Raw genomic sequence first — 25,923 nt, forward strand, 5'->3', positions numbered from 1 at the left:
CCGAATGTCCAGCTAGTGAGAAAATAGTGCGTTTAAACTTTCCCACAGTGCACCTTGAGAAGCAGTGGGCATGAGTGGTCACTAGACTGGTCAAATGTCGTTATCCGCTTTTTTTCCCAACTATCGCAACACAAGTTTTTAACTGGACACAACACAACCATACGATGCAGATATAGTAGAAGCCCCGGTTTATCGCATTATTCATCGCAAATTATGGATAAAACACCCGTTGCTGTGTAAATCTGCTAGCGTTAGCCACTTTCCTCAGCTAAAGAGGTACCACCGAGCTCCTTCCTTCCTCACAGAGCTCTCAAATTTGCTTTTAAACGTAAAAGACAGCGGGGTCAACAGTCAAACTCAACAGTTGCTGCGGTGACCAGCAGGGGAGCGTCCCGTCTGACAGATGGACAGATCATCTCCCGCACTCAAGAGGAGGAGGAGAGGACGGGCCATTAGCACGCCGGTCCTTTTCTTTTGGCCCGTGTTTGCGTTCCTACATAAGCCCGGAGGCGATAACGAGTTGATCCTGCTGCTCGGCTCAAAGGTGGAGGCAGGTGGGGTTAAGGGGGCGGAGCTCCTGAGTGTTATTTGACATTTTAACATCACCCCAGGCTCTGCTCGTAAATAAGCCTGTCATGAAAGTCGCTATATCAGCTTCAAATGCAACGATACTCTTCGGGGTCAGTATTTATCATGAGCAGGGGCGTCGGCAGAGGGGGGACAAAGGGGTCTGTTGTTCTGGGGGGCTTAGAATTGGACCCCCTTCCTATTACAGGGTCCAATTTATATTAGAGTGGGGCCCCATGTGAAGCTTCTTACCCCAGAACCCCTAAATTTCTAACACCAGGCCTGATCATGGGCACTATTTCTTTGTAGTACTGCGTTTTTTTTCTGCAATATGATCAAATTTGAGCTGTAGACGACTAAAATTACACAAACTAATTACTTAAGTGTTGCATTTTGTCATTTACTCAAAAGCTCAGTAATATTTCATACATTTAGAATACTTTTTTTGTGAATGATACGAGTTTGTACAATAATACATTTCAAACTAGAGATTTTGATACGAAGGGAAATGCTTGATACTAGACGCTAATATTGATACCACAATGATAAAAAAAAAACACTCTTCTAAGACAGAAAATAACAGCACTTTGTTTAATACTTCCTTGTGGGGGGCTTACGCTGGTTCTGATATAGATTTAGACCAATTTTGTCCAATTTAAGTGATTTTTTTGGAGTATTCATCCATCCAAATATCCGTCTTTTTCCTCTGATCCGGGGCCAGGAAGTGTGGGCAGCATTTTAAGCAGCGACTCTCACACTTCCCTCATCCCAGCCACTTCCTCCAGCAAGACCCCAAAGCGTTCCCAGGCCGGCCGAGAGACATAACCCCTCTGGCGTGTCCTGGGTCTTCCCTAGGATCTCTTTCCGGTGGTACATGCCTGGAAAACCTCCCCACGGAGCGTTTTTTTTAGCCTTAATACAGACTACACATCAATGGTACTCCAACGTGTAGCTCTCCACCTCTTTCCAAGTAGCTCACTGAGGGGTTTGTACGTATCGTGCTCAAATGAGGTAAATTAAATGCCAATTATCACAGTAAATATCTTTTTGACGCCTAAATTCGTGCAATAATAAAGTAGTAAGTGGTTTATATTTTATAGACGTCTAACTGTGCCTGTCTGAGGCTTTCTGCTCCATCTCAGGAACTTCACAACTGTCGTGCTTTTGAGGAGTGGGTTCCTGAATAATTGAAGCCACGGGATCTTCTGGCAATGGACACACTGGGGTTGACTCTGTTGGTGTCATTTTTTCTTCCGACTTCTTCTTTAGACTCTCCAAAATTCCCATTTGAGCCAACATCGGTAAGAGTTCTTGTGGAATATAGTCAATAATGGGGAGATCCACCTCTGGAATATCTGGAACCTTTGGTGGATCCATTTCAGTCACATCTGGATTCTGTGGTTTCTCCACCTCTGGTATACCTGGCCCCCACAGTGTCTTCACATCGGTAACGTCTGGTACCTGCATTTTTTCCACCTCGGTGACTTTTGGTACTTCTGGTGTCTCCGTCTCGGGAACCTCAGGCCTGTCGTGGATTTCAGGAGCGGATTCCTGGGTAGCCGATTCCACAGGCTCTTGTTGTGGCGATGGGCACGGTGTTGCGGAGTTTGACGGGGTTGTATTTTCTTCTTCTAAATCCTTCAAACTGTCCAAAACTCCCATCACAGCCAACATCGGTAGGACTTCTTCAGGTATACACTCAATAATGGAGAGTTCCTTCTTGGTCACGTCTGGTACCTCTGGTGAATCCACCTCTGGAATATCTGGAACCTTTGGTGGATCCATTTCGGCCACAATTTGATTCTCTGGTGTCTCCACCTCTGTGACTTCTGGCACATCTGGTTTCTCCACCTCGGTAACATCTTGTACCTCTGGTGTCTCCGTCTCAGGAACCTCAGGTCTGTCAAGGATTTCAGGAGCGGATTCCTGGGTAGCCGATTCCACAGGCTCAGGTTGTGGTGATGGGCACACTGATGTGGACTTTGACGGGGTTGTATTTTCTTCTAACTCCTTCAGACTGTCCAAAACTCCCATCACAGCCAACATCGATAGGAGTTCTTCAGGTATATACTCAATAATGGAGTGCTTCACCGTGTCTTTCTCAGTAGACAGGTCAGATGTGCACATAACCTGAGGGACATTCTCTTGCACAACAGAAGTGACATCCTTTGAAACCTCCTGTGCATCTCCAGTAGCGCTTTCTGCTGGCAGAGCCAGTGAGTTCACTGGGGAGGACTGGTCTTGAGCCGTGTGTGCATCACTTGAGTCTTCTTGGGTGACTGAAGGTGCATCTTTGCTTTCAGAAGAGACGTTTGTAGCTGGTGGTTCATCTACTTTAAAACTGTATCCAAGCCCATTGAGTATGAGGGCTGCAGCGTTCTTTTTAGCATCCTTTAAGGTGAAGCCTCTCGCAGTCAGTGTTATCTCCAAAAGTTACCTGTACGTGGTAAATCCATTTCTCTGTTGTTCTGTCCACATCCACCACGGTGTATACAGGAGGTCTCACTCGCTTAAGAAACACCAGATGATTGAGGCAAGATATTGGGTTTTCATCCTCTTTGAAAACTGGTGCGTCTTTGCAGAGACTCTCGTCTTTCTTTTTCCCTTTTTTGGGCTTTGGCACTTTCTCGGGGAGAGGCAGTCGCTGCAGTTCCGGCAGCACCTGTTGAGTGGCCAGTTTTTTGGCACAGCTACTGACTGTGCCTCACCTACTCCAGAGAAACCTCCAACAGTTACTTTAAAAGAGAATGTGGCCTTGTGGTTGGGGCCTTCTCTTTTTAGCTCCGTAAACTCCACTGGCAGTCCAAGTTTTTGGCCAAACTCAAAAACTTCAGAAATCGCATTTTTATAGTTGACATCCAGCTTGTTTACCAAAGCCGTGGCGCTGTTCTGTGGGGTTTCCATGTTGGCGTGTAGTCTGTGACTGTTGATGGGTTTGTTTGCTCGTAGCAGTGAAAGAGTCGCTCTCTTAATCGCTCTCTTTGCTCTCAGTGAAATGCATCTTGTCTCTTCGGAAGCAAGTCTAATAATGAAGAAAAGTCACGTGAGAACTTCATAGTTCTCACAGACATAAATGATAATATTGAACTGACACAAAAACCCAACAGCAGATTTAAACCACAACAACAATTCTAAATCTGCAAAATTGTTAAAAACCAAGAGCTGAAATAAATAAACAATAAAATTAAACACTTAAGTACTTCCTTTGCATCTGTAATGAGTCATACAAGTCATTAATTAGCCAAAATATAACAAAACAAATCCATATATTGTCATTATCGTGAGGCCTAATGATAATCGATAATATTGAAACTAATTTACGCTACTGACACAATAACCTTGTAGTATTATCCCAAAAAAGTGTTCTAGATTTGTTTTTTTAACAATATCATGGACATATACAAACTGCAATAAACAAACAGCAGAATGAAAACAGTTTGAGAGTTAGTTTGTATATATAAAAAAGTCATAGAAGTTATTTATTCAACCCTCTGCAGCTCAAATCTCATCTTTAGGGCTGCACAAATATTATAGTAGCATGCTAACGTTGCTAAGTGGCGCTGGCGATTGTGCTGCATTGTAACTTGCTATAACTGACCAACAATTTAGCAACTGAATGAAGTGGGTTTAGAGCTTTTAAAAGAGGTATAGCATGTCCATTCTGCTAAATAAATGATTTCTGAATTATACTTAACTATAGTGATTCCAGTAGAGTTTTAAACAGCTTCTCAAATAAGTATTCTAAGTTGAGAAAGTAGGCTATTGTCATGATGCACGCATTATCTGTCTCCTGTGTTGTCTCCCTGTGTGCTCTCCCCCTCCCTCACCTGTCGGAGCCTGGAGCTGGGCACCTGCAGCCCACCAGCGCAATTACCTCCACCTGCTGCCGGGAATAAGATGGCAGCACGTGTCAAACGTGAATGTTCCAGCTGTTTTTGTGTTCCTTGTTACCTACTTTTGGATGCTTACTGGATTTTGCTGCTCCTCAGATTCCTGCTCTCTCGCTCGTCCCTGCTCCTGGTGTGTGGTTCAGCTCCTGACCCCGCGCTCTGGCTCCGGTACAGTCTACTCCTTGTCTTCACCTCCTTGTCTCGTCTTGGACTCCGGCTTGCTCCACGTCTTCTGCTCCGGCTCCCGTTCCTCGGACCATTCCTGCTTGGTTCTCTCTGGCTCTGTTCCCGGTCCTGTCCTCGTCCCAGTCCTGGCCATTCCCTGTTCCTATTTCTGCCCTCCGCAATGCATCTCCGGACTCCGGCTCGCGCCCTGCTCCCGCTCCTTGTTGGTTTATTTATTTATTTATTTATTTGACAGGGACAATGCAATCAGACATAGTTACAAAATGAACATTGCAGCTGATGTGATGCATACAGAGTTTATAGCAAGAGCTAATTTTCAACTCCCGTCCCTGGTTGGGCTTTTTTACAATTTACTAATATGCAAAGTATATTAAAACACTTATCCCTTAAAATAGTTACATCAGTGCCCAAATATACATTTAACACTCACACTTTCACTCACCAACTGTCAAACTACTTATTTACAAGTGGGTACAGTTTTGATTCATTTTCAGCCAGTTCTTAACCCTAGAGGTGAACATTTTTAACTCAGAAATGTTCTTTATTTCAATGGCTGTGGTGAGTTCCACAGTTTGCAGCTCTGGTATGAAAAGGCAGACTGTCCAAAAGAGGTTCTGCGTTGTGGGATTTTACAGTTCTTGTTTACGGTGCCTCTTGTCGCTCTGGTGCTGTTTAGTCTTTGTATAAATGTACTGAGTGATTCTGGGGCCAAGTGATGAATACACTTAAAACATACAACAAACAACGTTTAATGAACTTTTGTCACTTATTGCACAAACTCTAAATAAACACTGTAAATCTGTAAAGAACACAATGCACGTTCAGACAATGAAACGGCGAGACCATGTGTTACAAACCATTTCCTAGGGAAAAAAAGGAAGGCAACACAAGATAGTATAATAAAAATAAGTAGCTTTTATGTAGGGAAATGAAGGGCATTTAACAACTTAGAATTACAATACAAAAAAACAAAGTCAACAAAAGGAGGCTCTAATAGTAGAGTACAAAGTCAGTGAAATGGCACGCCGATTCACAAACAGAATCTGGCAGCCAGGAGGCGGGTCCCTTTAAACTGGAGCAGCCACAGGTGGAGGGCGACGATTGGCCAAGCCTTGATTGTCCCGGCAATTGCATGTAGAGCAGGGCTGTCAATCAACACCAGCTGTGGGACACACTGGAGGGGCCGAGAGAGAGAAAGAGAGAGAGAGAAGGGGAGAGGCACACGGTAGGAGGAGCTAGAGGCCAGGGGCCGTAACACTCCCCCCCATAAAGATACAACCTGGAGTATTACACTAAATTTTTCTTCAGGACGTTACAAATATCTTTTGCCAAGTTACTTCACCTACATTCTGGACAGGGCATCAGCAAACACATTCTCTGAACCCTTCTTATGGCCAATTTCCAAGTGGAAATCCTGCACCACCAGCGCCCACCGCATCAACCGTTGGTTGTGATTGTACATGTGTGACAAAAACGTTAGGGGGTTATGGTCAGTAAGTACCACGACAGGCTGAGAGCAGGACCCAAGATACACCTCAAAATGCTGGAGAGCAAGCAACATGGACAACGTTTCTTTCTCTGTAGTGGAATACTTGAGCTGATGGTTATTAAATTTGCGACAGAAGTAACTCACCGGGTGGTCCACACCTGCATCCTCCTGCGTTAGGACCGCACCTGCTCCAACTGCACTGGCATCTACCTCAACTTTGTACGGCTTAGAAGGGTCCGGCGCAGCGAGCACCGGGGCATGACACAAAGAGATGAACTGCGATATAGCGAGAGACGACTGTATATAAGTATGATTATAAATATATATTGGTTTTCCATGTGTGTTTCCACTGCTTTCAATCACCACTTTTTCCACACATTTACTTTTAGGCCACTCCTTTCCAATTAATTCCTGTGTCCTGGTCCTGTTTGTGAAGGCCACATATAGATGAAGATAAACATTTACTCAGGGTTGCATGTGTGATTACCTCGAGCTCTAGATCAAACCGACACAAAAACGCAGAACGGTTAAAATAAACAGTCTTTTATTGATGGAATACAAAATTCTGAGAAGACGTTTATCTATTAATACTATCATTAATGGAAAATGGCTATACAAATGGAATGGAATGGGGTAAATCTATATGTTTTACTTGTCTACAGGGTAATGTGTTCATTTTCACTTTGTACCGATCTGGATTTAGAACAATCAGCTTCCAAATACATTGATTATAGTGAAATATTGTGTTAGAGCGACATGGAAAAATGGATCTATTAACTATTTCCAAGTGAGGACATTCACACATGTACAAGTGCTGCATTCATTCTAGTTTAGGCAGTAGCGACGTCAGAAGTTCTTCCACCGAATTGCAGACAGAATGGCGTGGATGAAGTACAGGAGAGTGCTCGCGAACGCAAAAACCTGAGACAAAGAGAGAAGTATTTGCGAATCAACGGGTCACAACCTCCTCTCTGCGTGACGTTTTCCTCTTAAAATGTCAGACTCACCACCGCCGAAATGTTGATCTGGTAGATTCTATACGTTAGTGCAACTTTACTGAGAAACGTGATGTAGGCCAGAGCGACTCCTGCGCTGAGGTAGAAGGTCACTGCGAGGAAGTGATAGGCGCAGTCCTGCAAAAAAACAAAAAAACAAACACACCGTCAGGATTAAATATGTTTGTGTGATCCCTCAGTCGTCCAGGGAAGATGTTTCGCTGCTTTCGTCCAAGTTCTGGTCTTCAGTTCTGGTCGGATTAGTCGTGGGACTGAAGAAGCGTCTTGGATGAGCAGCGAAACATCTTCACCCCTATAACGTTTTGAATAAATCTAATAAACATGCAGTATCTTACAGCCGCCGCCCATCCGTAGCTGTTCTTGTGGCCCCCGCAGGCGAACACGACCAGCCAGAGGAACGTCATCACGAAACAGAAAAGCGACACGAACATGACCCAGCCCAGAGGATTCGCGGGTACGACACGAGTGGAGGCCACGAGGATCCATACCAGACCCCCAAACACCTGCGCAGGTAATGGAAAAACATTTAATTTCACTTTTTTTTCCCCCACAACTTTCATAATCAACACTTGTTACCAGCTCTGACTTAAAACTACGTGCAAATTACCAGCTTTATCACAGGTTTAAGTGGTTACCTAACGATCATTTTTACTACTACTACTATTTGTTTTACTACTACAGTCGTTAGAAACAACGATGGGGCACACCTGGGTCAACAACTACTTAATCCTGTCTGCGTTAATGTTTATTTCCAAAAAATAAATGCCCAAACGAAACTGATACTCAACTCCAGCGCCACAATAGTGTTTTAATTCACCCAGAACGACTCATTTCAAGTCTTTACCTCATTAAACGAACACCCTGAACTCCTCCCTGACTGCTTTGACATGAACCTACTGTTTACACAATAACACAGACCCAGCCCTTCATTTAACCGTGTAATGTGTGGAATATTTGCCCTTTGCCTTTTTTCTTTCTAATTGCTCAATTTCGAGGTCGTTCGTGTTTTAATATGCGACTTTATTGCGTTTCCTGCTCACGTAATAGCCACTTGAGCGTGAATCACCGGCTCTGATTCAGTCTCTTGTTCAAAAGTACAAACACTTTTTTATCGTTATCAAAGAAATGTCATTTTTAAGTGTCTTGAGTCAGTTTAATCAAGGCACAGCTCTCATTATGTGATGTGTGGTGGAAGGTAACGAAGTACAAGTGGTAAATTACTGTACTGTAAGTGGAATTTGTAGGTATTTGTACTTTTTCCAGTGGATCTTTTTAGTTTTACTTCACTACATTTGAGAGCAGTATCTGTACTTTCTACTCCACTAGATTTTTGAGCAGGACTGAAAAGTCAAAAGTACTTTTCGTATGATCTGAGGAGTTACTTTTACCATGTTTGTAGTAATATCCTGACTAAAGTTTTCCAGTTCTTTGAGCAAAACAAAAATAAACACAGGAAATTCATGCAAAAAACTGAAGAAACTGATTCGTTTTGTTCCTGTTGAGTAAAATGTCTCATTTTGAATCAATATTACTACATTTACACTTCAAAAATGTACTTTAAGCGTAAAAGTATTTCACACAAGTGCTGTTAATTTGTTAAACAGATACTTTAACACTTTTACTTCAGTAGATTTTTTTAACGTGACACTTTTTTACACCTGTATCTGTACTTTTACTTCATCCAGCACTGCCCTGGATAAACATAACTCCAGAAGAATTACAGGTGCAGTTAAAACCTCCCAGTAAAGATTTGTTTTTCTGCAGGATGTTATTTGAGCACGTCGTGTGTTCTGTCAGTTCTATAGAAAAAGCCTGGCCGCATTTCTGGTTAGATTAGACGCAAAGATACAATATGAGTGAAATATGAGCTGAAGACCCAGGTCGCTCCCTCCTGAGACAAGCGAGATTTCAGCACTTGCACCAGAAACGTGGAATTTTTGTTCTGTTTGACGTGGATGTTAAATGTTTTTGGTTGTAGAGTTCTGTCATAGGTGAAGCTACAGTAAAGCACATTTTATTGTCGCAGTAGGAAATGTATTCTGTGCATTTGACCCATGTTTCAAAGCTGCTCTCATGGACCCAGCTGCAGTTTTTTAGCTCGGTTTGGTCAGGACTGTCTTAACTCTGGAGCAGGTTTTGGTTCTGGTTTTAGTTTAGACTATAAGCACGCTACACGCTTTGGTTTCTGTGGTACTCCTCCTCTGCAGCTGTAGCTTTTTTTATATAATTTAGTTCCTCATTCATCCCGTTTTAGTCCGGTTTTGGTTTAAATTTCATGGTGCTTCTCACAGATTTCCTTTCTGTGTTACTTGATGCGAAAAAACCCTGGTACTTTGGTAAATAATTCACTAATTACAGCTATATCAGGTCAATATTAGCACTTTTTAGCATATCGACTCTGTCTTTAATCTTCAACACAGGCCGATGTTTTGTTTTGCCTAAAAAGTGTACACAAATCTTTATTTTAAGAGTTTAGAGCGGAGAGATGATGCAAAACGTGACTCCACAGCTCTCTTAAATGTTTGTCTATAGGTGCATGTGTAGTAAAGTTAAATAACATAATTTGGGGTGAAAAAAAAATCTAAATCTGTGTTCTATATCAGCTCCCAAAATATCAGCAGATCTGATTGGCCTCTGGGTTAAATAATCAGCGTTTATGGATCATGAAAAACCCCACATTGACAGTTAAAATCAAATTAGTATTAGAAATTCACCAGAAACTTTAAAAAAATCCAAAGATGATGAATATTTTTTACATCAGGCCAAAAGTGTTTATTTATTTTATTATTTTATTTTAATGTATTATTTATTATTATTTTTTTGTATTTATTTGTTTATTTTTTATATATTTTAGAATTTTTAAAAACTACAAAAACTCATCATTTATCCTGAGTTTTCCCACTAACGCTGCTGTGAAGAAAACGCACCAAATCACAAAACTACCCCAAACGTAATTACTTTTTCCTCCGCAGGTCTCAGGTGTCCGTGCCACTCACCAGCTCGGGCAGGTACAGGATGTCCGGCGCGGTGGTGCAGATGCCGAGTCCGCTGGGCAGGCTGGACATGGGCTGAGCTGTGGTGGCCGCCATCTGCAGAACTGCTCCGTCTGCCTCCTGCGCCGCTCTGGACAAACGCAGGCTCCGCGGGTGAGTCTGACCCTTATAGGAGGGATACGCTGGCAGACAAACCCGTTTTGCTTTTGTTCCCACAGCAAGAGGCACACCCTTCAGATGTGTGTGTGTGTGTGTGTGTCCACCTGGGCCGACGCTAAACTATGACAGAAATATGTGACCAGAGGCTACGCTGAAGCCTGAGCAGATAAGGTGACACTATTGTTGGGATACAGCTCACTGAGTTTTGGGTGCTGCAATATTCACAAGCCTCTCTGGCCTCCTGCCCAATACACACAGTTTTTCAAAGTAAACGAAGCTGAAACAGGCCAATATCTGAAACAAAAAGGACGTAATGAGACCTGGACGTCGTCTGGGAGTAACGACGACGGCCATCGAACGCGTTAGAAGTGTTGAAGTATTTACAGGATGAAGTGTTTCCACATTTTTTTCCACCGTCTCTCAAAGTTTTACCCGTATTTACAAAATGGGAGGGGTGTTTTTGAATAGTCTTTGAAATCAAATCAGAATGACATGCTTCAGGTGTGTCATAACCAGTGGAAAACAAGTGCAGTTTCGTTACTTAACTAAAAGTATCACATGAAAAAATCAGCTTAAGTAAAAATATTAACGTACCTGTTTAAAAATGTGCTTAAAGAGTAAAAAGTTAAAGTATTTCACGCAGATTTTGAGTCTTATAAAGTTTCAATTGTGGTGATTTTGATAAGTTCAGCTCAAATCTTTAGTCGTTTTTTTCCAGCCGTTTTTATTTGTATATTTTTATTTGGTCAAACTATGAACGTGTTAAAAATAAACCCTCAGACTTTTCAGCTGGTCTCAGAAAATAATGAAAAATTATTTTACTTTCCAGTTCTGTTCAAAAATGTAGTGCAGTAGAAAGTACAGATACTGCTCTCAAATGTAGTGAAGTAAATGTAAAAAGTATCCAGTTTAAAATGTACTTAAGTAAAGTTCAGATACCTAAAATGTGGTACAGTACTTTACAACTTTTACTTCATTATGTTCCTGTTCTGGTCTTGATGATCTGATGTGACAATTTACAATTTAAACTGGAGTATTTAGTTGTAATTTTAAGTGTAATATTTCTAAATGCAGTATCTCGTAGCCTCCTGTGCCTCTCCCTGCTCTGTTCAAAGTACTATTGTCGACTACTGCTCCTAAATACTGCATCATTAGTATCATTATTATTACTTTATTGTTAGTCTTGTTTTGTCGGGTGCAGTTTAGGAGCTCACACACGTCACGTGTAGAAGAATCAAGAATTAACTTTATAATTCTCCTCATTCAGACTTTTCAGAACAAACGTCACAATATCTGTCCTGTCTCCTCCACACGGCCACTCCCTCTCTCTCTGCTGCTCCTCTTTCCAGCTCTCTGTCCGCTCTCCTCCTCTCTCCCTTCCTCTCCTCTCATCCTCTCCTTCTCCTCTCTCTCCCCCCTCCTCTTCTCTCCCGTCTCCTCTTCTCTCCCCCTTCTCCTCTTCTCTCCCGTCTCCTCTCCCCTTCCCCTCTTCTCTCTCCTTCTCCTCTCTCTCCTTCTCCTCTCTCTCCCCCTCCTCTTCTCTCCCGTCTCCTCTTCTCTCCCCTTCCCCTCTTCTCTCCCCTTCCCCTCTTCTCTCCCCTTCTCCTCTTCTCTCCCCTGTCCTCTTCTCTCCCCTCTTCTCTCTCCTCCTCTCTTCATCTCTCTGTTCCCTCTCCTCCGCTCTCCTCGACTCATCTCCTCTCTGTCCCCTCTATTCCTTGCTCTCCTCCTCTCCTTCCTTCTCTCTCCTCCTCCTCCCTCCTCCTCTTCTCCGCTCTCTTCTGATATCTTATTTCGCTCCAGATCCCTCCTCTCTCCTCCCCTTTCCTCCTCTCTCCAGCTTTGTTTCTCTCCTCCATTCTCCTCCTTTCTCTTTCTCCACTCCTCCTCCTCTCTCCAGCTCTCTGTCCCCGCTCCTCTTCTCTCTCTCCTCCTCTGCTCTCCTCCTCTCTCCTCTCTCTCCTCCTCTCTCCAGCTCTCTGTCCCCTCTCCTCTTCTCTCTCTCCTCCTCTCTCCTCCTCTCTCCAGCTCTTTGTGTCTCCCCTGCTCTCTGTCCCCTCTCCTCCTCTCTCCTTCTCCTCTGCTTTCCTCCTCTCTCCTTCTCCTCTGCTTTCCTCCTCTCCCTCCTCCTCCTCTCTCTCCTCTTTCTCCTCTCTCCTCCTCTCTCCAGCTCTTTGTTTCTTCCCTGCTCTCTCCAGCTCTCTGTCCCCTCTCCTCCTCTCTCCTTCTCCTCTGCTTTCCTCCTCTCTCCTTCTCCTCTGCTTTCCTCCTCTCCCCCCTCCTCCTCTCTCTCCTCCTCTCTCCAGCTCTGTGTCTCCCCTGCTCTCTCCTTCTCCTCTTCTCTCTCTTCTCTCTCCTCTCTTTCTCCTCTCTCTCCTCTCTTTCTCCTCTCTCTCTCTCCTCTCTTTCTCCTCTCTCTCTCCTCTCCTCCTCTCTCTCTCCTCTCTTTCTCTGCTCTCTCCTCTCTTTCTCTGCTCTCTCCTCTCTTCCTCTTCTCTCTCCTCTCCTCCTCTTCTCTCTCCTCTCCTCCCTTTCTTCTCTCTCCTCTCCTCCTCTCTCCTCTCCTCCTCTCTCCTCTCCTCCTCTCTCTCCTCTCTCTCTCCTCTCTTTCCTCTCCTCTCTCTCCTCTCCTCCTCTCTCTCCTCTCACTCTCCTCTCCTCCTCTCTCTCTCCCCTCTCTCTCCTTTCCTCCTCTCTTTCTCCTCTCTCTCCTCTCCTCCTCTCTCTCCTCTTTCTCCTCTCCTCCTCTCTCTCTCCCCTCTCTCTCCTTTCCTCCTCTCTCTCTCCTCTCTTTCTCCTCTCTCTCCTCTCCTCCTCTCTCTCCTCTCTTCTCTCTCTCTCCTCTCTTCTCTCTCTCTCCTCTCCTCCTCTCTCTCTCCTCCTCTCTCTCCTCTCCTTCTCTCTCTCCTCTCTCTCCTCTCCTCCTCACCTTTAAAACTCCCCCCTTCCTGTCCTCCACACCTCAGGCTCCTTCCTGTTTCGTGTTGTGTTTTTTTCACCTGTTTTAATGTTTCTCCCTTGTTCTCTCTGTTGTTGTCTCTTTGGATGTTTTGAAAGACACTTATAAATATAAACATAAATATTCTTCTTAGTCTTATTCTTCTTATTTATTATTTCTGTTATTCTTATTCTTCTTATTTATTATTTCTGTTATTCTTATTCTTCTCACGTGCAGATTTCCTGGAGCTCCAGAAACTCGACTCTTGAGCAAATAAACTGAGTGTAAACACAGTTGGAGTTTGCAGAGATGGAGCCGCGAGGGCCGTGTCCCGAGGCTGCGTGGAAAAACCAGCAGAGCTCATCAGATAAACCCACGGATCAGCCCTGTTCTCCTCCTCCTCCTCCTCCTCGTTCTATCGCTCTATCCCTCCATCTCTCCATCACTCTCACTACAGCTCCACCTTCTTTCCCACAGCTGTAGCTCTGTTCAGTTTCACATCCAAACCTTCAGTCTCTGTTCCTTTTCCTGCTGCAGCTGCGTTACGTTTCCACATTTCAAACACAAAACGGAGAAACAAACGGGTCAGAGATTATGAAACAACTTTTACTTTTATTGAATTAAAGTGATAATCTGTGAAGCCGTATTTACACAAGCGAAGTTTCACACAGAACTTTGAAATGCACTTAAACCCAAAAAGCGTAAAACGAAACACGCCGCAGATGTAAAAGCGTCTGCAGAGTCGTGTTTATGTTCCAAGTTTACAGTAAACAGTCAGTCACATGACCAACTCTCAAGCCCCGCCCCCACATATTTAGACTTTGGAGTTTGATACAAAAGCGTAAAAACACACACAAGTTCTGAAATGCTGTAGATTTAAAAGAACATGTTTTATAGACTTTAATTTAAAAGATTGAGCATTAAGAGAGAAAAAAAAGAAAAAAACGCTGATTTTTCTGATACTCATCACATCACTGCACACATACTTCAGACGTTATGTAAACTCCATGTGAGCACAGACGCAACAGCCCCTTTTACTGCCTTTATATGTAATTAACGGTCAATTTATTTAGTTTTATTCGACAAAACTAACGTCTGTGTAATTCCTCAGTTGTTCCACGTGTGATTATATTGAAAGAAGTTTAGTAAAAGAGTAAAAGAAAAGCGTAAAACCTGCCAAAAAGGACAAAAAGTTGTAGGAGTTGAAGTCGTTTCGCTGCTCGTCCAGTTTCAGCGTAGTTAGTTTGTCCCTTTTTAGATAAATATAAGGCAGTGTCCAGCAGAAATCTGACCAGAACTGAAGAACGAAGAGCAAAACGTCTTCACTCCTACAACGTTTTGTCCAATTAGCGGATTTTATATACAGTTGTCCCTCGTTATATCGTGGTTCACCTTTCACGGTTTCACTGTTTTCGCGGATTTTGCATGTTTTTTTTTTCCAGACAAATGTACATAAATGCGCTTCTATCTACTTTTTTGAGTTGTGTTTTAGTTTGAACGCACTGTTTTCTCACTAACTGGACATTTGGACAACACTAAAAATGGCTGTGGCCTCATAAATGGCGCCCCCTGTAGGGAATAGTGTTGACATTCGGATACAGCCAATATAAAAAAAACAAAAAAAATCAAGATTATGTTTATGATTTGTATGAAAAATGAAATGATTTATCGAATATCAACAGAAATTCACTTCTGTTTTTTGTTAATCTCCACAAAAGCGAATCACATTTCTGCTCCGAACAAGGCGTCTACGAAGGTTTGAACTTTGAGAGAGTTTAAACGAGAGAGAAACGTGAGAAAATGTTAACGCCTGTGTGAGAAAAGTGTATAAAGTGTGTGGTGAGGGGTTTTACAGCCAAAAATATATAGAATAACTGTAAAAAAAAATAGATAGAGGAAGGAACACTCTGTTTCTTTTACTCTGGATCAGACTGAGGGAATCACACTGACGTTTGTTTTATTTGATTACATAAAAATGCAAATAATCCACTCTGGAGAAAAGGCGTGACTAAATAATAATAATAATATTTAAACAAGAAAAATGCCGTTGTGTTATCGTGTACTTCTAGGAGCTCTTCCATCGCAGGGCAGAGAAAATGGCGTGGAGGAAATAGAGGAGCGTGGCCAGATAAGACATCACCTGCAAATGCGACCGCAAAACATTAAACAACAAGCCTAAAAAAAAGACGAGGAAATGAAACAGAACGTGGTTAAATCATGAGTTACCACTGCTGAGATGTCCAGCCTGTAGTTTTTTAAGAGCAGGTCCGTGGGGAGTCCGGCCACGCCCGCCGCCTCGAGGTTGGCCGCTGCTACTAAAGTGGAGAACGCCAGAATCACGGACGCACTGAGGTAAAACACGATCGCCACGAAATGAAAGCCTGTGTCCTGAGGGAGGAAACATGAGGATTATTACATTATATTATGATTATTATGACATTATCCAGGCTCCAGTCGGTTCTGTTCATCTGTGCATGTGACTGAAAGGGGTTTATTCTGCCTCTTCTCTTTTACTGATAATTTTATGATGATTATTTATGTTTTGATTTGAATGTGTTTCTTGTTCTGTAAAACACTTTGAATGACTTTGTGGACAGTTTGTGCTGTACAAATAAACCTGCCTTTATGTAGGATTCAAATATATTGTACAGTTTAAAAAAAGAGGCTGCAGACGACATTTTAAAAGATGATTACTGTGGGTGGTTGTTTGGATAAGTGGATGGATGGATGGAAGGATGGATGGATGAGTGGTTGGATGGATAAGTGGTTGGATGGATGGATGAGTGGTTTGATGGATGAGTGGTTTGATGGATGAGTGGTTTGATGGATGAGTGGTTTGATGGATGAGTGGATAGATGGATGGATAAGTGATTGGATGGATGGATGGATGAGTGGTTGGATGGATGAGTGGTTGGATGGATGAGTGGTTGGATGGATGAGGGGTTGGATGGATGGATGAGGGGATGGATGGATGAGTGGTTGGATGGATGAGTGGTTGGATGGATGAGTGGTTGGATGGATGAGGGGTTGGATGGATGGATGAGGGGTTGGATGGATGGATGGATGAGGGGTTGGATGGATGGATGAGGGGATGGATGGATGAGGGGATGGATGGATGGATGGATGAGGGGATGGATGGATGGATGAGGGGATGGATGGATGGATGAGGGGATGGATGGATGGATGAGGGGTTGGATGGATGGATGAGGGGATGGATGGATGGATGAGGGGATGGATGGATGGATGAGGGGATGGATGGATGGATGAGGGGTTGGATGGATGGATGAGGGGATGGATGGATGGATGAGGGGATGGATGGATGGATGCTGTACAAACAAAACAGCTTTGAACTTTGATCCTTGAACTTTGTGTGAATTTAAACATCTGAAGTTTTGGAGGAGGAAGAAAAGTCTTGACACAAAACATTTGTGGGAAATAATTCTGATCTTTATATTTTAGTGACGTATATTTTTAGTGACACATTTTAGTTGCGTTTTGGCTTCTGAACATCTCAAAACTCTTGTACAAAGTTGATTTAGGTCAGGGTGCTCAGACTTTTTCAGTATGTGAGCTGCTTTTAAAATGATCGTGTCTGAAAGATCTACCACCTAATACAAAAATGTTAAACATATATTTATTTGTAAATGTTTTATGAATTCTTACATGTACAGTGCATTTTCATGTACTTCACACGTCATGAGATAAAACTGCACAACACAACTGAACTTCTTACATGTTCATAATGACTTGTATGATGAATAGAATCAGTGAGGGCAGAGTTCAGGCAGAAGCTTCTGACAGACAGGAGTAAAACTGCATTTTTCGTTTGAAAGTGATAACAGAGATAATCATGTGGATTACGGTTTTGTCTTTTTTTTATAGCCATAAAAATCAGGTATCAGAATTTTCACGAAGTATCAGAATTTACTGCATTTTTTCACACAACTACTTCTATTTTACACATCCATCCGTATTTTTTTTCTTTTACGCATTGAATAAATGAGTGAAAATCCCCACAGCGCCGCGCTCTCATTCGTCGCCTTCGACGGACATCAGAGGCAGATTACCGTAATGACGGTAAAATATTTAGATAAGTTTTGTCTCCGCTTTGAGACGCTGTTTGAATTTACATGAGAGCACGACTGGGCAGAGTTACGCTGCTGGAAAGTCCACAACCCGCTCTATCGGCGACGATAGGATCCGACGCTATAGGGTTAAACTCGCGCTTGTTTCTGCGTGTGCAGGTCCATGATGTGACCTCGGGTCAGGTGACTGTTGTCCTGTATATTAGTCATGTGACTGGATGATGACGGGACGTGATCTACACAAAATGCTTTTGCGATCGATGTAATGAACACCCCTGATTTAAAGTGTCTGTGGCATTTTGACTTAATTTTAAGCAATTTGCGAAGTTGAAAATCACAGGACGTGCAGCGTTCTGTTTTGTAGAGTTCGGAGAATTGTATTTTTCCAGGAAGTGTTTGTTTTTTTTATTATTGCGTTTGCCAAATATTACCCTCTGTTTACACTGGAGGAGTTTTCCGTGCACTACGTGGTTGCTAGGGAACCGTTATTGCATCGCTGGGTTTCAGGTGACATCCCGACATCGATCGACCAATAAAATTTAATACAGATGAGCAGCAGCTGAAATTAATATTCCAGCTCCATTGACTCTGGCTCCAATTCACTTTCTATTGAAAAAAACTGTGTCCTCTCTCTGTCTCTGCTGCTTCAGACTCGTCATTTTGGTCTTAAATGTTCGTATTAACCCTCCACATGATCCTGGGGTTTTTATTTCACTTTTGTGTCTGTAAATCAACATTAATAACAGACAAATCAGGCGCTTTTCTTTCCCCGAGGTCGCTCTAACGTTAGCAACAGGTTTGATTGACGGCTTTGCTAAGCGTCTGCTCCCTGCTAAACCCTCCTTCCCTCTCTCCATCCCTCTCTCCCTTGCTCCCTCTCTCTCTCTTTCCCTCTCTCTCTCCCTCCCTTCTTCTCTCTCTCCCTCTTTCTCTTTCCCTTACACTCTCTCTCCCTCTCTGTCCCTTGCTCTCTCTCTCCCTCCCTCCTTCTCTCCCTCCACATCTACCTCCCTCCCTCTCTCTTTCCCTCTCTCCCTCCCTTTTTCTCTCTCTCTCCCTCTTTCTCTTTCCCTTACACACTCTCTCTCCCCCTCCCTCCTTCTCTCCCTCCACATCTCCCTCCCTCCCGCCCTCCCTCTCTCTTTCCCTCTCTCCCTCCCTTCTTCTCTTCCTCTTTCCCTTATACACTCCCTCTCTCCCTCCCTCCCTCGCTCCCTCTTTCTCTTTCCCTTACAAACTCTCTCCCCCCCTCCATCCATTTCATGTCATGATTTTGAAGGAAACTGGGGACGACTGTGTCAAGTTTTTGGTCAAATCTTAAATATAATCATCTTAACTGTATTTTCATGTCTAAAAGCGGCCGTGTGCGATTTAACTTGTGTCTGTGTGTTTGTGCGTCCGTGCCTTTGTGTGTCTGTGTGTGTTTGTGTGTCTGTGTGTTTGTGTGTCCGTGTGTTTGTGTGTCTTTGTGTGTGTTTGTGTCTTTGTGTGTGTCTGTGTTTGTGTGTCTGTGTCTTTGTGTGTCTGTGTGTGTTTGTGTGTCTGTGTGTTTGTGTGTCTTTGTGTGTCTTTGTGTGTGTTTTGTGTGTGTCTGTGTGTCTTTGTGTGTGTCTGTGTGTGTCTTTGTGTATGTTTGTCCATGTCTGTGTGTGTTTGTGTGTCTGTGTGTGTGTTTGTGTGTGTCTGTGTGTCTTTGCGTGTGTCGGGGTGTGTCTGTGTGTGTCGGGGTGTGTGTCGGGGTGTGTCTGTGTGTGTCTTTGTGTGTGTCGGGGTGTGTCTGTGTGTGTGTCTGTGTGTGTCTGTGTGTGTTTGTGTGTCTGTGTGTGTTTGTGTGTGTCTGTGTGTCTTTGTGTGTGTCGGGGTGTGTCTGTGTGTGTGTCGGGGTGTGTCTGTGTGTGTCTTTGTGTGTGTCGGGGTGTGTCTGTGTGTGTCTTTGTGTGTGTCGGGGTGTGTCTGTGTGTGTGTCTGTGTGTGTCTGTGTGTGGGGGTGTGTCTGTGTGTGTGTTTGTGTGTGTCTGTGTGTCTTTGTGTGTGTCGGGGTGTGTCTGTGTGTGTCTGTGTGTGTTTGTGTGTCTGTGTGTGTGTTTGTGTGTGTCTGTGTGTCTTTGTGTGTGTCGGGGTGTGTCTGTGTGTGTCTGTGTGTGTGTCTGTTTGTTTGTGTGTGTGTCTGTGTTTGTTTGTTTGTGTGTGTGTCTGTGTTTGTTTGTGTGTGTGTGTGTGTGTGTGTTTGTGTGTGTATCTCACCAGTCCTGGCCAGATGCTGCTCTGATTGGCTCCACACAGAAAGATGAAGAACCACAGAGTCGTCCCGATGAAGCAGAAAACGGAAACAAACATGACCCAGCCCAGAGGATTTGGAGCTTCGATCCGAGTGGAGGCCACGAGGATCCAGACCAGACCCCCGAACACCTGCACACACACACACACACACACACACACACCGCATTATTATAAACACACACACACCAGACCCCCGAACACCTACACACACACACACCGCATTATTATAAACACACACACACCAGACCCCCGAACACCTGCACACACACACACACACACACCCCCACACACACACACACACACCCCTACATACATACATACACATACATACATATATACACCTCAATATTCTAAAAAAACACACAAAAGACCCCCAAACACCTGCACACACCGGCACACACCGACACCCTCACACACACACCATCATAGTGTGAGTTCTACATGTAAAGACACAGTGGGACATGTTGGGGGGGGGGGTGTTAGTGTTGTCATGGCAACATTTCAAACTTGATTGACAGTTGGACAGTTTACAGGCGACTACTCGGGTTAATGTTTATCTTGTTTTGTTTTTGGAAAAATTACAACAAACCATCCACACATCCACCCACACATATCCATCCATTCATCCACCCACTTTCCCTCCACCCACCCATCGACCATTCATCCATTCACCCACCCAACCACCCATCCACCCATCTATCCATCCAATCACACAACTAACCAACCACCCACCCATCCATCCACTCATCCTACCACCCACTTTCCCTTCCCTCCACCCTCCCCTCACTCCACCACCAACCAGAAATCTCACAGTGAAGCAGGTAATTAAACCTTATCTGAGCAGAACACTTTAAATATCATCCGTCAGTCATCGTTGAAAATCTTTGTTGACTCAAACTTGATTTTGACACAAACGGCCTGATAACACACACTTTAATATTGATTAGGATCTGAGCATCCAATTAATTTGAAATAATTACAACCTGCAGGAGATCGTCAAAGTTGTGCAGCTTAAAATTACGTAAAAGTAAATTTATGAATGAACAAACTGTTACTTAAGCTCTGCGTTAAAACGAGGTTAGATTTCACTATGAAGTACTCAATTCTGTTAAGTAAAAGTACAGATACTGAGGTAAAACGTTACTCAAGTAAAAGTAAAAAATGTTGAAGTACCTGTTAAAAAAAAGTACTTTAAACGTTAAAAAAAAAAAAGTAAAAAGTCAAAGTATTTCACACAAGTTTAATGTGTTAATTGTCCTTATATCGATTAAAAAATTAATACAAATCAATTTCTTTTTTGTTTTTGTTGCTCAAAGCTGAAGTTTGAACATGGTAAAAAAATAACCTGTGAAATCATATGAAAAGTACTTTTTACTTTTCAGTCCTCTTAAAAATGTAGTGGAGTAGAAAGTACAGATACTGCTCTCAAATATAGTGAAGTACAAGTAAAAAGTATGCACTGTAAATGTACTTAAGTAAAGTACAGATACCTAAAACCCTTAAGTGCAGTACTTTGCCTCTTGTACTTTTTGTTGTGTTCATTCAGTCCTGTTACTGTTTGAGGCTCACACCAGGAGAAACCAGCCTCAGACTCAAACAAAAGTTTACGCCTTTGTCAAACACAGAGTAAAGCTTTAGTTTGGGACTTTGTGTTTCATATAAACGTCTCGTGTGTGTGTCTGAAAACAGCTCGAGTCAAATCTTATCACTACATTATCTGTGTCATTTATCTGCTTTAAAACTCTTATTATTTGCAAACTGGTGTTTTTTCCCCCCTAGAATTTAAAAAAATGCTTAAAAGACACTATGGAACATTTTAGCGTTGTCATGGTAACATTTCAACCTTAATTTTGATACTTAAGGCTGGATAATCTGTCTCGTTTAGTTTAGTTAGTTTGAAAATAACTCATTTGCAAACTCAGCCTTTTTAAAATTCGAAAAAAAAATCATAATCATATTGAAAAGACACTATGGAACATGTTATTGTTGTCATGGTAACAATTTAAATGTGATTTTGATACTAAAGGCTTGTTAATGTGCACTTGTATTAATCATTTAGTCCAGTATCTGTCTTTTTTAGTTTAGTTGGTTTGAAAATGTCTGATTTGCAAACTCAGAAAAAAAAAAAATCCTAAGACTGAAAATGTGACGACTACATGAAAAAACACTATGGAACATGTCAGCGTTGTCATGGTAACGGTTCAAACTTGATGTTGATACTAAAGGCTTGTTAATACGTGCTTGCACCTGTCTCTTTTAGTTTAGTTCAGAGGTGTCCAAACTTTTTTTTTTCACCGAGGGCCACACGCTGAAACATGTCGACACAGAGAGTGAAACGGTGAATTTAACACGTTTAATACGACTTAGAAGATTATTTTTAGGCCTATGTCACAATACAAAGTGATATAATTCAGGTTATAGTGGTAGAATCTCTTCAGTTTGTAATAAAAATACTTCCTGATCAATTGGGCGGGTTTAGGAGGCGGCGTGAGGACCAACAAAAATTGATCTGAGGGCCGGATTTAGCCCATGGGCCGTAGTTTGGACAGCCCTGTTTTGGCTTGTTTGAAACTGTCTGATGTACAAACAAACAAAAAAACAGAAGATGATGAACCTGCGTAACAGCGTACGGTTACACGCCAGAACATTCCTCGCGGTTTAATCATACGCAGACAATTGGTGTGATTAAGCGATAAACCAATTCCAACTGTCTGTGTTTCTGTTTATGACGCAACTCTATTATCTCAAACTCCAAATCCTGAAAACCTGAACCTGGACAGTTGAGTCTTGTACAAACACACGTTGATGGCCACGCCCTTTACGTCCCTTTTATGACCTTTACTCGAAACACAAACGCAAAACTGTCACATCTTTTTTTGTAAATCAAACCAGAAATTAAACTATAAATGTGCCAAAGAACGTTTTTACACCCACGAAACCGCACACATCCTCACGTCTCTGCAGCTTGGACGCTATAATCCCTCGCCCTCCACCCACGACGTCGACATCGGAGTTTTAAACGATGCGATCCCCCTCCCTCTTTGTTTTTTATAATGACGTCACATGTAAAACGAGTCGATCCACCTGCGCACAGTCAAAACCACACGTTTTCATGTTTGACAGATGCGGGAAGTGAATCTGAGGTCGCAGAACATGTTTTTTTTTACATTTTTTTAGTCTGGGGCGGGTGTAGAGATGTGGACGGAGGCTGCGTAAATCCTCCAGTGCCAAAAAATTCAATTAAATCAACAGGAAAAACTCGGATATAAGGCAAAACTGAATAGAACTGAAGAAAAAAAGCCATTCATACGTCTAAACGCAGCAGTATATATGTTTATTTATGATCATTTTTTGTAGTAAATACTTCGTTTGAGACTTTTTACTGTGAGGCTAGCTTGCAGACACTTTCAGCTTTTTATTATTTTTATTTTATTTATGTAAATTTACAGCGAACACAAAGCATCTACGTCTGGAAAAGCAAATGCAAATGGAAAAAATGTAATGGGAAACGACTCGGAAAACCTGCTGAGACGGAGCGTTACGTCTTATCTGACGCTTCTCAAAGTCTCTCGGCGTTTAACTAGTTCCCAGACGCACTGACACTGATGCGGGCAAACTATCTGTGCAGCCGCAGACGCAGACGCCGGGGGGCAGACTGCAAACAAACACGTTCAGCTCAGATTTGAATAACGGCAGTGGCGTTTTGTGATTTATCTGCAGACGTGTGAGTGGATTTGACTATTTCCACGCACAATATTAGCGCCGATGTTCGTCTTTTGGCTGGATAAATGTCTTTTTCAATTGAATGCTTCGTCGTAACCATGGAAACGCATAATCCCACGAATCGCAGCACTGTTTCTAAACTTAACGACAAAAATATAACACTATTTAACTGAGAAAATCCATACTTTTTAAATAAATATACTAGTTTAAACATGTGTTGTCAGTTTAATATTAAATTTAAACCTCATTCTTGTCTTTTTTTTTGCTCTAGGATGATGTAATTCAGACTCACAAACTCCGGGATGAAGAAGATGTCTGGGATGGTGCTGAAAATGCGTCCTCCCGTCGTCTTTGGGCTCGGTAAATGTCTTTTTTAATTGAATACTTCCACATTTTTTGCTTCGTCGTAACCATGGAAACGCATAATCCCATGAACCACAGCACCGTTTTTAAACTTAGAAACACTAACGACAAAAATATAACACTATTTAACTGAGAAAATCCATACTTTTTAATATATTTACTAGTTTAAACATGTGTTGTGTCAATTTAATAGTAAATTTAAACCTCATTCTTGTCTTTTTTTTTTTTTTTTTTTTGCTCTAGGATGATGTAATTCAGACTCACAAACTCCGGGATGAAGAAGATGTCTGGGACGGTGCTGAAAATGCGTCCCCCTGTCGGCATCACGCCTGTGGACGAGCCCGAGGCCATAGTCCCAAAAAGTCTGAGCGTGTCTCTACGGAGTGAGTGTTTGAGAGAAGTTTAACCAGTTTTTGTACCCTCCTGCCCCTCCCTCCGCCTCTGTTCCTCCTCCTGTCTCCCTCAGCGTTTTTTGTTTGTGCAAGGAGAGGAAAGGGTTAAAATGTTTGGATTCAACTTAAAATACCTCGACTCAAATACTCCCCCCGCGTCGTCTTTGTGTACAAATCCAAAAGTGCTACAGGTGTGCGGCAGTGCGGCCTGTGTTTGCTTAAAAACGCAAGAAAACTGAAGTATTTTTGAAAGTACAGCAGTTCTGTGTTTATTTTTTGTTAAAGGAGTTGAAGTAATTTGTGAAGTAAGCGAGTAAACCAAGTAAATACTCAAAAGTACTAGGTTAAGTAAAGAGAAGAAGGGGTTAAACTGTGTGGATTCAACTTAAAGTCAACCTGAAGTACTTGAATTGAAGTATTTTATGTTCAAATCCTAAAAGTATAACTGCAAAACGGGCGATTATAAACAGTAGTGCAGTAGTAAGTAGTTTGTGAAGTAAATTGGTAGTACAGTATAAGAAAAGTATGTGATTAATCAAGTGAATTAAAGAATTAAAGTAGAAAAGATGGTGTCGTCATTGGAGTAGTCATGAGCTGGCAGAAATACTCAAAAATACTAGTTTGTGTAAAGAGAGAAAGGGGTGAAACTGTTTGGATTTAACTTAAAATACTTCAACTCAAATACTCCACGTTTATGTGTCAATCCAAAAGTGCTATAGGTGTGTCGTGTTTACATAAAAACCAAAGTAAACAGAAGTATTTTTGTAGTAAGTACTTAGTATATCCGCAAAACTAGCGATTATAAACGGTAGTGCAGTGGTGTATTTGCAGTATTTTATTTTATGTTACAGTAGTTGAAGTAATTTGTGAAGTAAGGTGGTAGTAGAGGAAAAGTTAGTGAGTAAATCAAGTAAATGCTCAAAAATACTAGTTTGTTTAAAAAGATGACGGGGTTAAACTGTGTGGATTCAACTTAAAGACAACCTGAAGTACTTGAATTGAAGTGTTTTATGTTCAAATCCTTATAGTAAATCAAGTAAATACGCAAAAAATACTAGTTTGTTTAAGGAGAAGAATGGGTTTCAGTTCAAGTACCTCAGTTTGTTTTTATGTTTAAATCCAAAAAGTACATCTGCAAAACTGACAATTATACAAACTGTTTGGATTCAACTTAAAATACAGCAGTAACCTCATGACTTTATTAAATTCTCTTTGTTATTTGGGCTGATAAGTGTAAAAATAATTCTCTTTTTACATTATGAGAAAAATGATGCCCACAAATGAGGATATTAATTGTACTTTTTAATGAATTTGATATAACAAAATTAAATCACAGTCGAATCGTCGCAAAAAAAACAACTATTTATTAAGTGTCTGAACACAGCAACAGTTGTGCGTCATGTGAAGAGCTGCAGACACATCCCTTTAACAAAGACACATCCCTTTAACAAAGTCCATGTCGAATCTAAACCATAAAGTCTTAAACTCTTCTGTCGCCTTTAAGTGACATTTTCATGACCTCAAATGTGACACCAGGACTTTGAAGAGAAAAAAAATGTGTACTGCGGCCTAAAAAACCCAAAATGTACTGTCCACGGGGGGTAGTGCAGTGGTGTATTTGCAGTAGTAAGTAGTTTGTGAAGTAAGTTGGTAATACAGTACAGGAAAAGTATGTGATTAATCAAGTGAAAGAAAGAATTAAAGTAGAAAAGATGGTGTCGTCATTGGAGTAGTCATGAGTTGCCAGAAATACTACAAAATACTAGTTTGTGTAAAGAGGAAGGAGTTAAACTGTTTGGATTCAAGTAAACGTAAGTATTTCTGTAGTAAGTAGTAAGTATA

The 25,923-nt window shown here is 42.0% G+C and overlaps 2 protein-coding genes across 4 annotated transcripts in view; both read right to left on the reverse strand.

Annotated features, from left to right (window-relative positions):
- LOC117382622 (myelin and lymphocyte protein-like) overlaps positions 1–24,139 on the reverse strand; it is a 199,993-nt gene extending 175,854 nt beyond the window's left edge. For 2 of the 3 annotated variants that reach the window (XR_008648967.1, XR_008648968.1), the window contains exons 1-4: positions 23,954–24,139; positions 19,568–19,732; positions 15,465–15,626; positions 15,114–15,378 (exon numbers count right to left, since the gene is read on the reverse strand). Coding sequence is in view for 1 of the 3 variants with exons in the window: in XM_033979829.2 (XP_033835720.1) it covers positions 15,304–15,378; positions 15,465–15,626; positions 19,568–19,732; positions 23,954–24,040 (489 nt within the window). In the remaining 2 variants the exon portion in view is untranslated. Of the gene's footprint in view, positions 1–13,985; positions 15,379–15,464; positions 15,627–19,567; positions 19,733–23,953 lie in introns of those variants that run through there. The other variant, XM_033979829.2, reaches the window with a different exon arrangement.
- malb (mal, T cell differentiation protein b) lies at positions 6,660–10,383 on the reverse strand. The gene is made up of 4 exons (XM_033979772.2): positions 10,145–10,383; positions 7,484–7,651; positions 7,140–7,265; positions 6,660–7,053 (listed from the first exon to the last, which is right to left on the reverse strand). The coding sequence occupies exons 1-4, from the start codon at positions 10,235–10,237 to the stop codon at positions 6,979–6,981; spliced, it is 462 nt and encodes a 153-aa protein (XP_033835663.1). The 5' UTR covers positions 10,238–10,383; the 3' UTR covers positions 6,660–6,978.
- Positions 24,140–25,923: the final 1,784 nt, after the last annotated feature.

The sequence above is a fragment of the Periophthalmus magnuspinnatus genome, chromosome 15 (assembly GCF_009829125.3).
Source record: "Periophthalmus magnuspinnatus isolate fPerMag1 chromosome 15, fPerMag1.2.pri, whole genome shotgun sequence".
Lineage (NCBI taxonomy): Eukaryota > Metazoa > Chordata > Actinopteri > Gobiiformes > Gobiidae > Periophthalmus > Periophthalmus magnuspinnatus.